This window comes from Elgaria multicarinata, chromosome 19 (genome assembly GCF_023053635.1).
Source record: "Elgaria multicarinata webbii isolate HBS135686 ecotype San Diego chromosome 19, rElgMul1.1.pri, whole genome shotgun sequence".
NCBI classification, from domain to species: Eukaryota; Metazoa; Chordata; class Lepidosauria; order Squamata; family Anguidae; genus Elgaria; species Elgaria multicarinata.
This window is the reverse complement of record NC_086189.1, coordinates 13,133,381-13,148,906: the sequence shown is the minus strand read 5'-3', so window position 1 is coordinate 13,148,906 and position 15,526 is coordinate 13,133,381. Positions and strand designations below refer to the sequence as shown.

At 44.8% G+C, this 15,526-nt stretch overlaps 1 protein-coding gene across 2 annotated transcripts in view; it reads left to right on the top strand.

The window, feature by feature from the left end:
• Positions 1 to 15,526, top strand: part of KCNT1 (potassium sodium-activated channel subfamily T member 1) — an 83,687-nt gene that overhangs the window by 13,466 nt on the left and 54,695 nt on the right. For both annotated transcript variants that reach the window (XM_063144792.1, XM_063144793.1), the window contains exons 2-3: positions 9,115 to 9,156; positions 14,471 to 14,550. In XM_063144792.1, coding sequence (XP_063000862.1) covers positions 9,115 to 9,156; positions 14,471 to 14,550 — 122 coding nt within the window. The remainder of the gene's footprint in view (positions 1 to 9,114; positions 9,157 to 14,470; positions 14,551 to 15,526) is intronic.

The following is a 15,526-nucleotide window of genomic DNA, read 5'->3' as shown; positions in this document are numbered from 1 at the left end:
AGTCTAACCTCTTGGAAATGTCCTCCTAGGCAAAACTATGCAAACTAAGCAAGACAATTGTCTGCTCAAGAAGAATAGGAAGCCACTTCCCAAATGCCCGTAACTTCAGAGCGCCTGGCGCGGAGGACTTGTTCGGACTTCCAGAACGCACCCAGAAGAGAGAGAGAGAGAGAGAGAGAGAGAGAGAATGTATGGGTGAATGGGGTGCATGGGGTCTTTGAGTGAATGCATGTGTTCACGCTTGTGTTTGTTTGGAGTGAGTGATGCTGAGTGTGTGTGTGTGCACGTGTGTGAGTTGGGGGGGTGATTTGGAGGTGATATTCCTATTAAATAATGCATTTTAGACCCATAGACGTTCCCTTCCAATTTGTTTGCTATAATTGGCATGACGTATTTTTTGCACTTTAAAATAAATTTAGCAGTTTCAAGTTTTGTGCTTCTTATTTTTTCCAGGAAACATATGATCTTAAAAATCAAAGTTGGCATTGAGTGTGTGTGTGTGTGTGTGTGAAAGTAGCTCACCTTGCCTAGGGTGAAAAATAGTCTGGCACCGGCCCTGTGGTTGGTATAGAAATGTAATAAATGAAATGACTAAAATGGAATGGAAAGGCATCCATGGGCTCTACAATTCTCTCCAGCTTTCTGTGTCCATCTCTGGAAAAGCCTTCAGAATTGTCCCCAGTCAGAGATGGATTTACACATGGCTCCTTTCCCCCCACACTGGGCCTGTTCAGACACCACACTAAGCCATGGTTAGGCTGGAATAATGGGCTCAAGTTAAAGGAAGCCAGATTCCAGCTGGACATCAGGAAAAACTTCCTGACTATAAGAGCAGTACGACAATGGAAACAGTTACCTAGGGAGGTTACCTAGGGAGGTCTCCCACACTAGAGGCCTTCAAGAGGCAGCTGGACAACCATCTGCCAGGGATGCATTCGGGTGGATTCCTGCATTGAGCAGGGGGTTGGACTCGATGGCCTTGTAGGCCACTTCCAACTCTGCTATTCTATGATTCTATGATTCTATGATTCTGTGTTTCTCCCTGGTTCTGTTTCATGAACAACGAGTCCTACAGTTGCTGAGCAGCTCCTTCTGCTTGGCATTCTGCAGAGCTTGAGAGAAAGTGGGCAAGTTGCCAGGCGTGAAATGCAATCTTAGCTGAAAACCAGATTATGGAGATACAATTGGTCAATTTTTTTATTTCTCTGCCTCCCTTTCTTCCCCCATCGCCACTTCACAATTTGGTCCTCACCTCCCTGGACTGCATGACACGCCATCATTTTACTATGGCTTACATAATGGCTCTGAATCTGTCAGATGCTCTTTAATTTTCATTCAGCGCTTTCCTCATGGGACATTCCAAGTGGCTGGTCAGCGACTGAGTTATGTTTTAATATCTGAAAATGGGGGTTTGAGTACTCTACGTACGGAGCCTTTTAGCAGCAATTGTGCTTCGCTGGATTTCAGTTAGATCTTGTGGTCAGTTCTGTAAGTTCATTGAGAGTCCAAATTAACTCCCAACGGAGCAGTCAGGGACACAGTCCCCCCCAGGTACCACCTGGACAGCAAGTCCTCAAGTGCATTCTGACTGCAGAGGCAAATAAAGAGTTACACCTGGCATCATCATGATTGTGTTCAGAGGAGGGCAACCAGGATGATCAGGGGTCTGGAAACAAAGCCCTAGGAAGAGAGACTGAAAGAACTGGGCATGTTTAGCCTGGAGAAGGGAAGATTGAGGGGAGACATGAGAGCACTCTTGAAAGACTTAAAAGGTTGTCACACAGAGGAGGGACAGGATCTCTTCTCGATCATCCCAGAGTGCAGGACATGGAATAACAGGCTGAAGTTACAGGAAGCCAGATTCCGGCTGGACATCAGGAAAAACTTCCTGACTGTTAGAGCAGTACGACAATAGAACCAGTTACCTAGGGAGGATGTAGGCTCTCCCACGCTAGAGGCCTTCAAGAGGCAGCTGGACAACCATCTGTCAGGGATGCTTTAGGGTGGATTCCTGCATTGAGCAGGGGGTTGGACTCGATGGCCTTACAGGCCCCTTCCAACTCTACTATTCTATGATTCTATAATGATGATTATTTATTACATTCATATCCTGCCTTTTTTCCTCCAAAGAACCCAAGGCGGCATACACAATCCTCCTCTCCATTTCTATCCTCACAACAATAACCCTGTAAGGTAGGCTGGGCTGAGACTCTGTGACTATCCCCAAAGTCACCCAGTGGGTTTCCATGGCCAAGTTGGGACTAGAACCCGGAACTCCCAACTCCCAGTCCAACACTCTAGCCACTACACCACACTGGCTGCTATCTTACCAGCTTACATATCTATGCAAATATAGTTATTCTGCCTAAATGTATTTATTTTATTATGAATTTTGGTCCAAAATTTGGATTACCTTTGGTGGAGAACTTGAAATATGTTTAAAATACGACAACCCCAAAACTGAGCACAGGCAGTTTTTTTTTTTTTTAAAAAAAAAAGGAAAATAAATAACCCCTTTGATTTTCTCTTTTTAAAAAATTCTGACAGCAAATTAAAAGTTAACTCATCTATGTGTTTAGTACATCCCATTGTTCTTTTACTGTGTCTCTAGAGGCACATGAACTCTCCTACCTTGTCAAAGCTGCTTGTGTTTTTTTTTAAATCCTTCTGAGACTCTCTGCGTTTGCCTGTTTCCAAACTGGCTTGCAGCCAATGTACTGGATGTCTCTGGAGCAATGCAATGAAGGAGAATGACATGGAGATCTCTGCAGATCTGAACATTTACTCACTTCTGGAGCGATAAAAGCAGAACAGACCACATGCAACCCACCTACCAGCCACCCCATGAGATGGCTGACAATTTTATTCCTTCAGATTCATGACCCGGGAAGGGGTGTGTGTGAGAATTCCAAAGTGGGAGAAACTGAAACAAATAGATTCATCCATCCAGGCCTTCGAGCTCTTAGCTGTTAAAAGTCTGGCTTTGAATCTCTGGTCTAATCTGCACCAAACAGGATATTGCACTATGAAAGCGGTATATAAGAGGCAGGAGCCACATGGCTGCTTTATTGCGGTATTGAAGTGCACTGACAACTGTTGGGGCCCATTGACTTAGGCCACAGCTAGACCTAAGGTTTATCCTGGGATCATCCAGGGTTCGCCCCTGCCTGAGCACTGGATCCCCTGTGTGTCACCTAGATGAACAGGTTTGACCCCTGGACAATCCAGGGATAAACCTTAGGTCTAGCTATGGCCACAGACCATATAATGCTTTCATACCCCTTTCATGGTGTTAGACTTTGCTTGGTGTGGCTTATGCCTTTTATATACCGCTTTCATAGTGCAATATCCTGCTTGGTGTAGATTCGGCTTCTGTGTTTTCAGACATGTTTGTGGTGTAGAGTTAGGGTTGCCATGTCTTTCTGACAGGTGCCTCTCCTTGGAATAATCTTTAGCCTCTCACCAAGATTTGCCAGCATGCCAATCAAGAGTTAAGTGTACATCCATAGGCACACATCTATGTATTTCCTCCCTTTTCTACTACTCACACCATGCCATATGTACCAGTTCCTCACCATGGTGCTCCATTTCCCTTTTTTCGGCCAGCCTTGATTTGGGTGAGTTAGCCAACAGCCTTTCATGGGCTGGATTTAGAACATGAGAAGAGCCCAGATGCTGGATCAGACCAAGGGTCCATCTAGTCCAGCACTCTGTTCACACAGTGGCCAACCAGCCATCGGCCAGGGATGAACAAGCAGGACATGGTGCAACAGCACCCTCCCACCCATGTTCCCCAGAAACTGGTGCACACAGGCTTATTGTCTCGAATGGATAGCACACAACCATCAGGACTAGTAGCCATGGATAGCCTTCGCCTCCAGGAATTGATCCAACCCCACTTTTAAAGCCATCCAGATTGGTGGCCATCACGCCATCTTGTGGTAGTGAGTTCCATAATTTAACTCTGCGCTGTGTGAAAAAGGACTTCCTTTTATTCGTCCTGGATCTCCCACCAATCAGTTTCATGGGATGACCCCAGGTTCTAGTATTTTGAGAGAGGGAGTTCCAGGGCTGTCAATAGCTGACCTCCCAAACTATTGCGTGTTGATTCTTGCTTGAAATCTCTGGTTATTAATTTTTTGCTCATTTTGTTGCATTCGTAGAAAATGTCCTTTAGGCCTTGGCAAGAGAGGATATTTCATACTTTTGCCCAGGGTTGTTGTGAGGATAACTTTAGGTGTAGGGCGAAAGTTCCTTGTATACCCCCTGAACAATTTCAAGGAAGGATGGGATTGATTTATTTTTAAATGTAAGATATATGTTGTAGCATACTTCCTGTGTTAGCTGGGGGGTCGGACGTAATGTTGTGCAAACGTCTTTCCAACTTTATGGTTCTATGATCCTATGTAAATGAAATCACTTATTATTTTAACACTTAATTTTAACTTAAATTTAAACCTTACTGTTTTAACTCTGTATTTTAACCTTATATCAATTTTGCTGCGTGGTTTTATCCTGGTTGTGCTTTTTATACTGTATTTTGTATTTGTGTTTTTAACTTGTAGGTTGTTTTATGATGGTTTTAATTTTTGTGAACCGCCCAGAGAGCTTCGGCTATTGGGCGGTATAAAAATGTAATAAATAAATAAATAAAATAAATAAATGGTTTGATCCAGGTAGCGAATGTACGAATGCAGCAATATTGCCGTACGAGTGCTCTGGAAATACCTGAATGTAACGCGGAATGGGGGTTGTCTGGGACGGCAAGCTCAATGCTCCCGAGCACCAAACTTACGCAATGGGAAATATGCAGTACATATATGTGGCTATTGGGAATGGAGTGTTTCCTGTGACTGATTGTATCGTTTATACGTACATTTGTCTCATGCCATTAACCCCATCCCTGGGTCTGCATTCTGCTTCCTCTCTCTCTCTCTCTCTCTCTCTCTTGGACCAATCGTGTAAAATTTCGGATGCTCAGAAAATAAATCTAGTGCCCAAAATACCCTTTTATTGTACCTCATTAGACGGAACACACGATTTTTAAAAAAAACACCAGTTACTTGCAGAGCAATCCTATACATGTTTACTTGACACTTAACAGTATTCAGTGAGACTTACTCCCAGGTAAGTGTATGTAGAATTACACTGTGAACTTAATGGGACTTCCTTATGAATAGTTATCTATGGGATTGCCCTGTCAGCTTTCGCTTTCCCAAATCTCACTGAGATATTTTAACTGTCTATAAGCTGAATTAAGACCAAAGGGGAAAATTGCGTGACACTGATGAATGTTTAGGCCTCAATCTAAAATAAAATACGTTTGCACTTAAGGCCTATTGGGACAAGTCAGGTACAATTCAGTGCCATTGATTTTTAAAGGTTTTAAATGTGACCGTTTTGCTTGATTGTGGCCTCAATATCTATTATTATTATTATTATTATTATTATTATTATTATTATTATTATTTATTACATTTATATATCGCCCCACAGCCAAAGCTCTCTGGGCGGTTTACAGAGTTTAGTATGTTCCTTTCATGCTGTAATTTGCATGCTGTTCTTAACTATAAGGGAAGAGAATGTAGAACATAAGAACAGAAGAGCCCTGATGCTGAATCAGACCAAAGGTCCATCTAGTCCAGCACTCTGTTCACACAGTGGCCAACCAGCCATCGGCCAGGGATGAACAAGCAGGACATGGTGCAACAGCACCCTCCCACCCATGTTCCCCAGCAACAGGTGCACACAGGCTTACTGCCTCGAATACCGGAGATAGCACACAACCATCAGGGCTAGCAGCCATTGGTACCCTTCGGGAATTTATCCAACGCCACTTTTAAAGCCATCCAAATGGGTGACCATCACTACATCTTGTGGTAGTGAATTCCATAATTTATCTATGCACCGTGTGAAGAAGTCCTTCCTCTTATTTGTCCTGGATCTCCCACCAATCAGCTTCAAGGGATGACCCTGGGTTCTAGAGGGAGAAAAATGTCTCCCTGTCCACCTTCTCCACACCAGGCATCATTTTGTACACCTCTATCATGTCTCCCTTTGGTCTCCTTTTCCCCAAACTAAACAATCCGAGTTGATGTAACCTTCCCTCGTTGGGGAGATGCTCCAGCCCCTTCATCATTTTACTTGCCCTTTTCTGCACTCAGTGAAAACATTCACTAAGGATTTGTCCATGCAGGGCAATATTGATTTGGAATGGAGCACATCTCATCCACCTTTCAGCTTAGTCCTAATGTCTGCTGTGCCCATTGTTATTTTAGGAACATTGCTGCAAATGTTCTCCAAATTCAATTTTTGCTTCAAAAGAAGCATTGGAGCAGATGGCCCCCAAAGTGTTCCATCACACCGAAAATTGTTTCACTGCCGCTCAGTGCCTCGGCCTCACTTGCCCATGCTACCATCCAATTCAATTGCTTGGGATGATTTTGTTGACAAGCAGCCATATCCTCTACACATCAGATTGGTGACGGGATCCCCCAGCTGATAGGAGATTCCAATGTGGCCATTACAAGGCTTACCCTCCTTTGTATGAACCTGCTCAGTCGTTAAGACCAGCAGGGCATGCAAAAAAAGGACTTTCTGCTGTGTTGCTTCCAAACTCTGGAGCACACTGCCTGTGCGGTTGCCACTGGGCCCCACTCTCTTCGAGTTCACGAAGAGGATCCAGACGCGTCTTTTTAAATTGGCTTTTAAAAAATCGTTATTATGGTGTTTAACATTTCACTATGGTTGATCGACAAGGATGATCAGGGTTCTGAAAACAAAGCCCTATGAGGAGAGACAAAGAATTGGGCATGATTAGCCTGGAGGAGAGAAGATTGAGGGGAGACATGATAGCACTCTTCAAATACTAGAAAGGTTATCCCACAGAGGAGAGCCAGGATCTCTTCTCAATCCTCTCAGAGTGCCAGATGCGGAAGAACGGGCTCACGTGAAGCCAGATTCCGGCTGGACATCAGGAAAAACATCCTGACTGTTAGAGTGGTACGACAATGGAACCAGTTACACCTAGGGAGGTTGTGGGCTCTCCCACCCTAGAGTCATTCAAGCGGCAGCTGGACAACCATCAGTCAGGGATGCTTTAAGGTGTATTCCTGCATTGAGCAGGGCGTTGGACTCAATGGCCTTAGAAGCCCCTTCCAACTCTACTATTCTATTTGATTATGTTTTTGTTGATCCCTGAAAGATGGTATAGAAATACAATCAATCAGTCAAGAAAATAAAATACAATCAGTGGTAAATGAGGCCAAGAACTATGAGCACAAATGTGACGGGGGGAAATATCAGGAGGAACAGCATCAAAATACACAAATACATTAGCAATGAATGCCAAAAAAAAAAAAAAAAAAAACTAAGAATGGAAGGCTTTATTTTTTACACACACAAAACACAAATGAAACGAGGTGTTTTGACTTTGCTCTAGCATAGGGTGACCATATGAAAAGGAGGACAAGGTTCCTGTATCTTTAACAGTTGCATAGAAAAGGGGATTTCAGCAGGTGTCATTTGTATATATGGAGAACCTGGTGAAATTCCGTCTTCATCACAACAGTTAAAGTGCAGGAACTATACTAGAGTGACCAGATTTCAAAGAGGGCAGGGCACCTGCAGCTTTAACTGTTGTGATGAAGAGGAAATTCCACCAGGTTCCCCATATATACAAATGACACCTGCTGAAATTCCCTTTTCAATACAACTGTTAAAGATGCAGGAGCCTTGTCCTCCTTTTCATATGGTCAGCCTACTCTAACATAGTTTTAACTTTTATAATTTGGATTTTTAAAAAAAGGATTTTGATTTTTAGAAGCACTTTTCTGTGGGCCTTTATATTATCAAACTAACAAATATCTGCACAATCCTATACATGTCTACTCAGAAGTAAGTTCCATTGAGTTCAACAGAGAGTATAGGGACCATTCACTGCCTAATGGACATTAGCCTACACATTGAAGAAAGGGAAAGGAAGGGGTTAAAATAATTCCAAAAAAATAGAGAATACATGGAAAGAAGTCTCATTAGTACAGCCTTCCACAATCTGCTGCCTTCCAAATGTGTTGAACTACAAGCCCCATCACCCCCAGTTAGTATGGTCATTGACGATATTGTAACATGACACAACTAGAGGGCGACAGATTAAGAAAGGCTACAATACTAGAATCTGATATATCACGAGAAGCTTTCAAACTTTAACGCTGATCACTATGGAGACCAGTGCAATAAATATCCTGCTCATTTGGGGTTGGTTTTGAAGGCATTTAGAATTAAAACTGATGATAATAATAATAATAATAATAATAATAATAATAATAATAATAATAATAATAATTTATTTCTTACCCGTCTCTCCGATTGGATTGAGCCGGGGAGCAACAGCAAGCATAAAATACATAAAATACTGATAAAAAACATAGTATAAACAGTTAAAAACATCCTAAAATTCTACTGGATAGGGTTGTAGAAAGACTCCCTCCTTTTTCTGTGCATGAAAATCATCAGAATTACCATCCATAAACTTGCAAGCAGGATGCAACGACAAAGTTCCCACTATTAAGAAAAGATTCAGAAACTGTTCTTGTGCCCATTTATTTCTCCCGAATGCAGGTAAATGGGGTGAGGGGGGCTCACCTGCCGCCGCCTGCCGCGGAGGCAAGTAAGTAGGGAAGGGGGGGCAAAATCTCGATCCACCTCTCCGGATCTCGCTCTGCCGAGCGGAGCGGGGGAGGGTCGGATCAACCCCAAGCGGTTTGGGCCCGATCCAAAAGTTCTGGATCAGGCCACGAAGCAGTTCAGGGGGGTCCGTGCACAGCCCTACATTTAACCCACTCACATGGTTACTATGTACAGACATAACCGAGGTAGTGACGTGCCCGGAATGTGGGCAAGCACTTTCCCATTCCACTCGAGTGATGTGTTCCTTGGTCCTCAATGGTATCTCACTTAGGATAGGAGAGTAGAGATTTGTGGTTTCCGCCAGCACTCATAGACCTTTGTGCCTCTCAGCCCTGTCCAATCCTACCGGTGGTATCTGAAATCCGTCTCAATGTTCTGTTGATGTGTGTTTGACTTGTTAATGCTCCTTTTGCCCTATGTCCGTAGGCCACATATTGAAGATTTCAGCATGGATTCTTCCCTCTCGCAGTAAGTCAGTTTCACACGGCATGTGCTTCGAGCTGGTGCGGGCGCTCCGTTGCGAGAAACTTGTTTTGCTTTCACGCCCGTTGGAGTTGTTGAGATCCTTTAAAAATATCGTTATGGTGCGTGTCTTTGCGAGACCATGGACTGAAATTATTCATGGTGCTTCAGATTTCAACTGGTTTCAATACTCATTTCCTCTGAGCCGGGGGACTTCGTGGGGACTGAAGTTCTGTGAAAGGAGAGAGGTTTAGAGGTTACTAGTGGAGAATTTGGAATGCTCTCGGCAAACTACAGTTCCCAGAATGCTTTGGGGGGAAGCCATGTCAGTTTAAAGCTGTTTAAAATAGATTATAGATGTCGACACATTATTTCCTCCCAAGTTCCAAACTATATACAATATGAGGGTGGGGCAGGGGCCATTTGCATCTTTTATCTTCAGAAGTTTATTTATTTATTTATTTATTTATTGCATTTATATCCTGCCTTTTTCTTCCAAGGAACCCAAGGCGGCGTACATAATCCTCCTCCTCCTCTTCCTCCTCCTCTCCATTTTATCCTCACAACAACAACCCTGTGAGGTAGGCTGGGCTGAGAGTTTGTGACTGGCCCAAAGTCACCCAGTGGGTTTCCATGGCCGAGTGGGGACTAGAACCCGGATCTCCCAACTCCCAGTCTGACACATGTTTACTAAACATGCCTCTTTTTCGCACAACTATTAAGGGGGAGGAGGCCTCTTCTTCCTTACCTCCAGTCGCCCCACACATGGTGGGGCACCTGGTGCCCTCCAGGTGTTTGGGACTACAATGCCCACATTCCTCCACCATTAACTCTGCTGACTACTCCTGCCCAGGAGAGAAAAGCAGGAACCAGAGATGACGATGAATTAAAACTGGATCCAATTTTACAGGTTTCGATTTAAGGTGTGCCCTGGTTCTGAAAAGATTAAGGAGGCTGAAACTGCTGCAGACCGATATTGACCTAACCAGGGGATGGCAGCTGTTTGTAAGTGATGGATGGAGAGCTAGTGCTACTGTTCCACTCCATAAAAAAAATCCATTTGGTAAATATATTGGGAGATTCCCAGGCGGATAATATGAATTGACATGATTGGGATGGAGTCAGGCAATGCTGCTGCATGCACCTTCTTGTTCGTTCTCAACGACAAGAAGCGATTGGTTTATGGGAAGGCGCTTAACAGAGTTGGTGGCGATGCAGCCATACGCATGTATGAATGACCCGCGGCTTCGGAGCGTTACAGATATTGATTTGGAATCTGAGTGAAGCGCTGTACTGGCCTCTTCCATTTCAAAATGCCACGTTGGCTTCCTTCCTCCGCGGTCCTGTCAATTCCTCCCGGTTCTCCTTTATGTAGGAGGGGGAGGTGACACGTCCTGGGCAATCAAGACCATTGGGTTTATGCCCAGGCACAATGAACATAGCAATGCTGCCCCCAGGTAGCCTCAGAAGTATACCCAGTTAGTGATTGTGGCGTCTGTGCTCCAGATCTGGAAAGCGGTTGAACTGGGCTGGGTGGTGGTATGGGTTGTTGTGGTGGTGTATTTTTCAGCAGGCCAATCCCTGCCACCAGCAATTGGGGGTGGGGGAGTAGAAGAGCCATTGATGAACTCTACAAGTCCAATGACTTTATTTATTTATTTATTTATTTATCATATTTATGACAAGCTGGAGCGTGTTCAGAGGAGGGCAACCAGGATGATCAGGGGTCTGGAAACAAAACCTTATGAGGAGAGACTGAAAGAACTGGGCATGTTTAGCCTGGAGAGGGGGTTGGACTTGATGGCCTTGTAGGCCCCTTCCAACTCTGCGATTCTATGATTCTATGATCTATACCAAAAAAGGCTCTCAGAGCGGCTTACAATTAGTTAGCAAAAAAGACAGTCCCTGCCCTCAGGCTTACAGTCTAAGAAAGACACGATACACAAGGAAAAGGAGTCTAAGAGGGAAGAGGGAGAGAGAGAGAGAGAGAGAGATTATGTGGACCGGGAACAGGGCTGATGGGATTGTCGTGCTCCGGAAGGAGGGGAGTCCAACTGGAGCAGGGCCCCGAAGTTTCCTCCGCCTGCTCCTGTCCTTTTGCTCTTCCTTCTTCCCCACAGGGCCAAGATGACAGCTAAAGTTAAGCCAAATTTTGTCCTCCTCCTGGGTAGCATTTTACAACAATAGCTAAGGTTGCCATTGTCAGGTATTTGATTTGAAAGTGTTCATATCTAAGTGGAGGTTTTTCTGGAACTGAAGAACAAAGTGGATAATTTTTGAGATAGTCATCTCAAGGTCTTTGAGAGAGCGGCCAGGATGTGCAGCTGGGGGGCTCTCTGACCAAGGCCGTTTGCCCATGGTTTTTTTCCCTTGAGGCATAGCAACACAAGCCCGGTGATGCAATCCGGTGTTCATATTGCATGCGGACACTATGATTGGCTCCCAAGGCGATTAATATGTGACATGTGATTGAAGAGTGTGGAGAGTTTGTGTGAAGAGTTATTGTGCAAAGTTCCTCAACTACGTTATGCTCTATGTAAATATTTGTAAAGTAAACTTAGATGAGTAGTTCAAAATGTCTGAGTATTCCTTCACTTCGTGAACATCTGCTTGCTGCCAGTGACCTCTGTCTCTGCTGACGTGTGCTTGCACTCTGTGCATGCTCTGAGGGAGTGCAATACATCAGACTCCTAACAGCCATCACAAAAGGCAGGGAGGTCACAATTCCACACACCCCGTCAGGTTCCTTGTAATCGAAGCATTTATTTATTTATTTATTTATTTATTACATTTCTATCCCGCCTTTTTTCCTCCAAGGAACCCCAAGGCGGCGTACATAATTCTCCTCCTCCTCCTCCTCCTCTCCATTTTATCCTCACAACAACAACCCTGCGAGGTAGGTTGAGCTGAGAGTCTGTGACTGGCCCAAAGTCACCCAATGGGTTTCCATAGCCGAGTGGGGACTAGAACCCGGATCTCCGGACTCCCAGTCCAACACTTTAGCCACTATGCCACAGAGAGGGAGGAGACCCTTGAATCCTGTGTTCAGACAATCATCAACGGTGGGGTAATAATCAACTCGGCTGTTGTTTATTTAGGGGGTGCTCCCCGTACAACATGATAATAACCAACCGTTGTGTGGATTAGGATCAGCGTTGCGTTGACTCACCATGCTAAGTTGACTCACTCATTCCCCATCCTCTGGAGCCTACAGGGTTGACAATTCATCCCCCCACCCTGAATGGCAGCGATGATTCCTGCTTACTGTATCAGGGTGCCGCCCTTCCATATTTATTTAATTTATTATAACTTATACTCAGTGGTGATTATTTCATTAATTTAAGAAAATGGAAATCAGCAGTGTAAAGATTGAATTAGTATATCTTAGCAGCTGGACAACCATCTATCAGGGATGCTTTAGGGTGGATTCCTGCACTGAGCAGGGGGTTGGACTCGATAGCCTTATAGGACCCTTCCAACTCTACTATTCTGTGATTCTATGATTCTAGTAAGACTTTCTTTCAATAAAGGATCAAAAGCACTAGTCATTCCTTCTCCAAACGGATCCTTATAATTCTGTTCCAGGTCAGGTTTACATATGTTCATACATCAATGATTCCCCCCTCCCATTTCCTCAATCTGCTAATTTTATTATTTTATTTTTAAAAGCTGCATTAAAGTTTGCATTTTGATATGTAGTTAAATATACATTTTCGTAATGGACAGGGGCGTTTTTGAGCCAAGAACTGTATCGGGTGTGTAACCGGAAGAATAACTGTGTCCCAAGCCATGTATTAATTCATTATGTATTTGCACATCAAGTCAGCTTAAATATGCAGATAGAACCTCTTCCCATTTTTAGCATCAATACTTTTAAAACCACTATAACAACTTTAAAAAAACACCCATGAGCCTAAAAAACCAGACCCAGGCTCATCACATATTGCTAAATGCCTGGGAGAAGAGAAAAGTCTTGACCTGGCGCTGAAAAGGTACGTGTTGGTGCCAGGCAGGCCTCGTAAGGGAGATCGTTCCACAGTTGGGGGGCCACCACAGAGAAGGCCCTCTCTCTGATTTATCTTAAGAGACAGGCCAAAGGTGAAACAAAAAGTGGCCTATCAAGTGTGCCCGTCTCTGCCCTTCTCTGAAACTTTTCCCACTGCGAGTACAACTGTTTCTCATTACAATAACAGGACATTTGCTGCAAATCATGGAGGGCCACTTGACAGGCTGGGAGCTGGATGTGGGTGGGGTGGGGTGGGTCAGTCTATTTCTCTAGTCTGGGTGAGTTTTGCATCTGCTCATTCATGCGTCTGTTCTGTCCCGTTTCTGACACACGTAGGAGAGAGGGCTCTGGACTCAGAGCCCTCCATCCATCCTAAGTCCTGCCAGCAAGAAGCTGGCAAGCTGGAAGGAACAGCAGAGGCCTTTTTAGCCTCCCCGTCCTTGAGAAGCCCATTTTATGTTAGAGTCCATCTGACCCACTCATCTTGCTAGGAGTGGAGAAGAGAATGGAGAAACCTTTGGACCTGGTGGATCTACAACCTTCTGGCCTGCTCCATGCATACACATTTCCTCCTCTCCCAAGATTATCACATCGAACTTGGGAGACGGAGCCCCTGTGGAAATTTCTGTAGCAGCTGGAGGGGTTGGGGTTGGGGGGTGTTCCACAGATTTGAGCTCTGTGGGCTCAGAGTAGGAAATCTGCAGCCCTGTGAGGAGACACTGAAAGAGCTGGGCCTGTTTAGCCTGGAGAGGAGAAGGCTGAGGGGAGACATGATAGCACTCTTCAAATACTTGAAAGGTTGTCACACAGAGGAGGGCCAGGATCTCTTCTCCATCATCCCAGAGTGCAGGACACGGAATAACGGGCTCAAGGTACAGGAAGCCAGATTCCGGCTGCACGTCAGGAAAAACTTCCTGATCATTAGAGCAGTATGACAATGGAACCAATGACCTAGGGAAGTGGTGGGCTCTCCCACACTAGAAGCATTCAAAAGGCAGCTGGACAACGAGTGCCCTCCAATGTAAAATACACTCAGATCTAGAACACTACGACAATGGAACCCATGACCCAAGGAGGTGGTGGGCTCTCCCACCATAGAGGCCTTCAAGAGGCAGCTGGAACAGCCATCTGTCAGGGATGCTTTAATGTGGATTCCTGCATTGAGCAGAGGGTTGGACTTGATGGCCTTATAGGCCCCTTCCAGCTCTACTATTCTACAATCCTAGCGGCTGCCGTAGGATTGATCTCTTACTCACAACGACATTATTATGGCTCTCGTTAATTCTCTGCTTATTTTTTTTCATTCCCCGGCAGGGTGCAAGTGGAGTTTTATGTGAATGAAAACACATTTAAGGAGCGTCTCAAGCTATTCTTCATCAAAAACCAAAGATCAAGTAAGTATTTCGGCCAGCGGGCCCCATACAACTCTGAGTGTGCACGTGTGCACAGATATTTAGAACAGATGGGGCCAGACAAACTCATAGACCAGTGAGTGCCTGGCTGTGCACTAAACCCATCTCACAAAAACCTTGACTCAGAACACTTTTAAAAGCGCGAGTTGAAAATGTAAATTTTGTTCAGCCCTTTTCAGGTAGGTGTTTGTTGGTGTGGGGGCCGAATGATCTTGTGCCTGCCAATATGAGTGGGCGTGTCCCCACCCCCTGATGTCGGGGGCAGGTCATGGCCTCTGGTGCCATCAGTCCAAGGCTGAAGTGCCTCCAGATGGTGCTTAAGTCAGGGACCTGGCTTTGCCTGCCCCACACATTTTCCCATGTGGGGTGGGGAGCTCAGGATGGGGAAAGCTCTTAATACTACACTAGATGGGCCATCAGGCTTTCTGTGTTCCTAACTTGCTTCTCAATAACCTAGCATTTATGATCATACTTCAAAAAGAGCTTTGGTAGTTACAGCCAGTGAAGTGACAGGTGAATGCACACCCAGCTTGCAGTCAGGCGCATGTGTCAAAATGCCTGCTGTTGTGTTTCTCAATACCCTCCTGCCTTCTTGGGGGACAATAACAATCCCTGCTAAGTAATCCACAAAGCTTTATTCAAGCAATAAACATCTCTTCCCACCTGAAGAAAGTCTAATCTCTTGTAACTTTCCTCCTAGGCAAAACTATGCAAACTAAGCGAGACAATTGTTCTTTCAAGAAGAATAGAAAGCTTTTTCCCAACTTCAGAGAGACTAGTTTCGAGGCAGCTTCTAACGGGATGCTAGTCGGGCTGACTTTCTCTCGCCTTCTTTTAGCTCTGCCTGTTTTATTTTGCAGCATACTCTAGGATCAGCTAACCTCTCCATGCTCTCTCCCTTGGAAGAATATTGGCTTCCCACTGACTGTGTATTGTTTGCCCTTGTCGAGATAAGCTC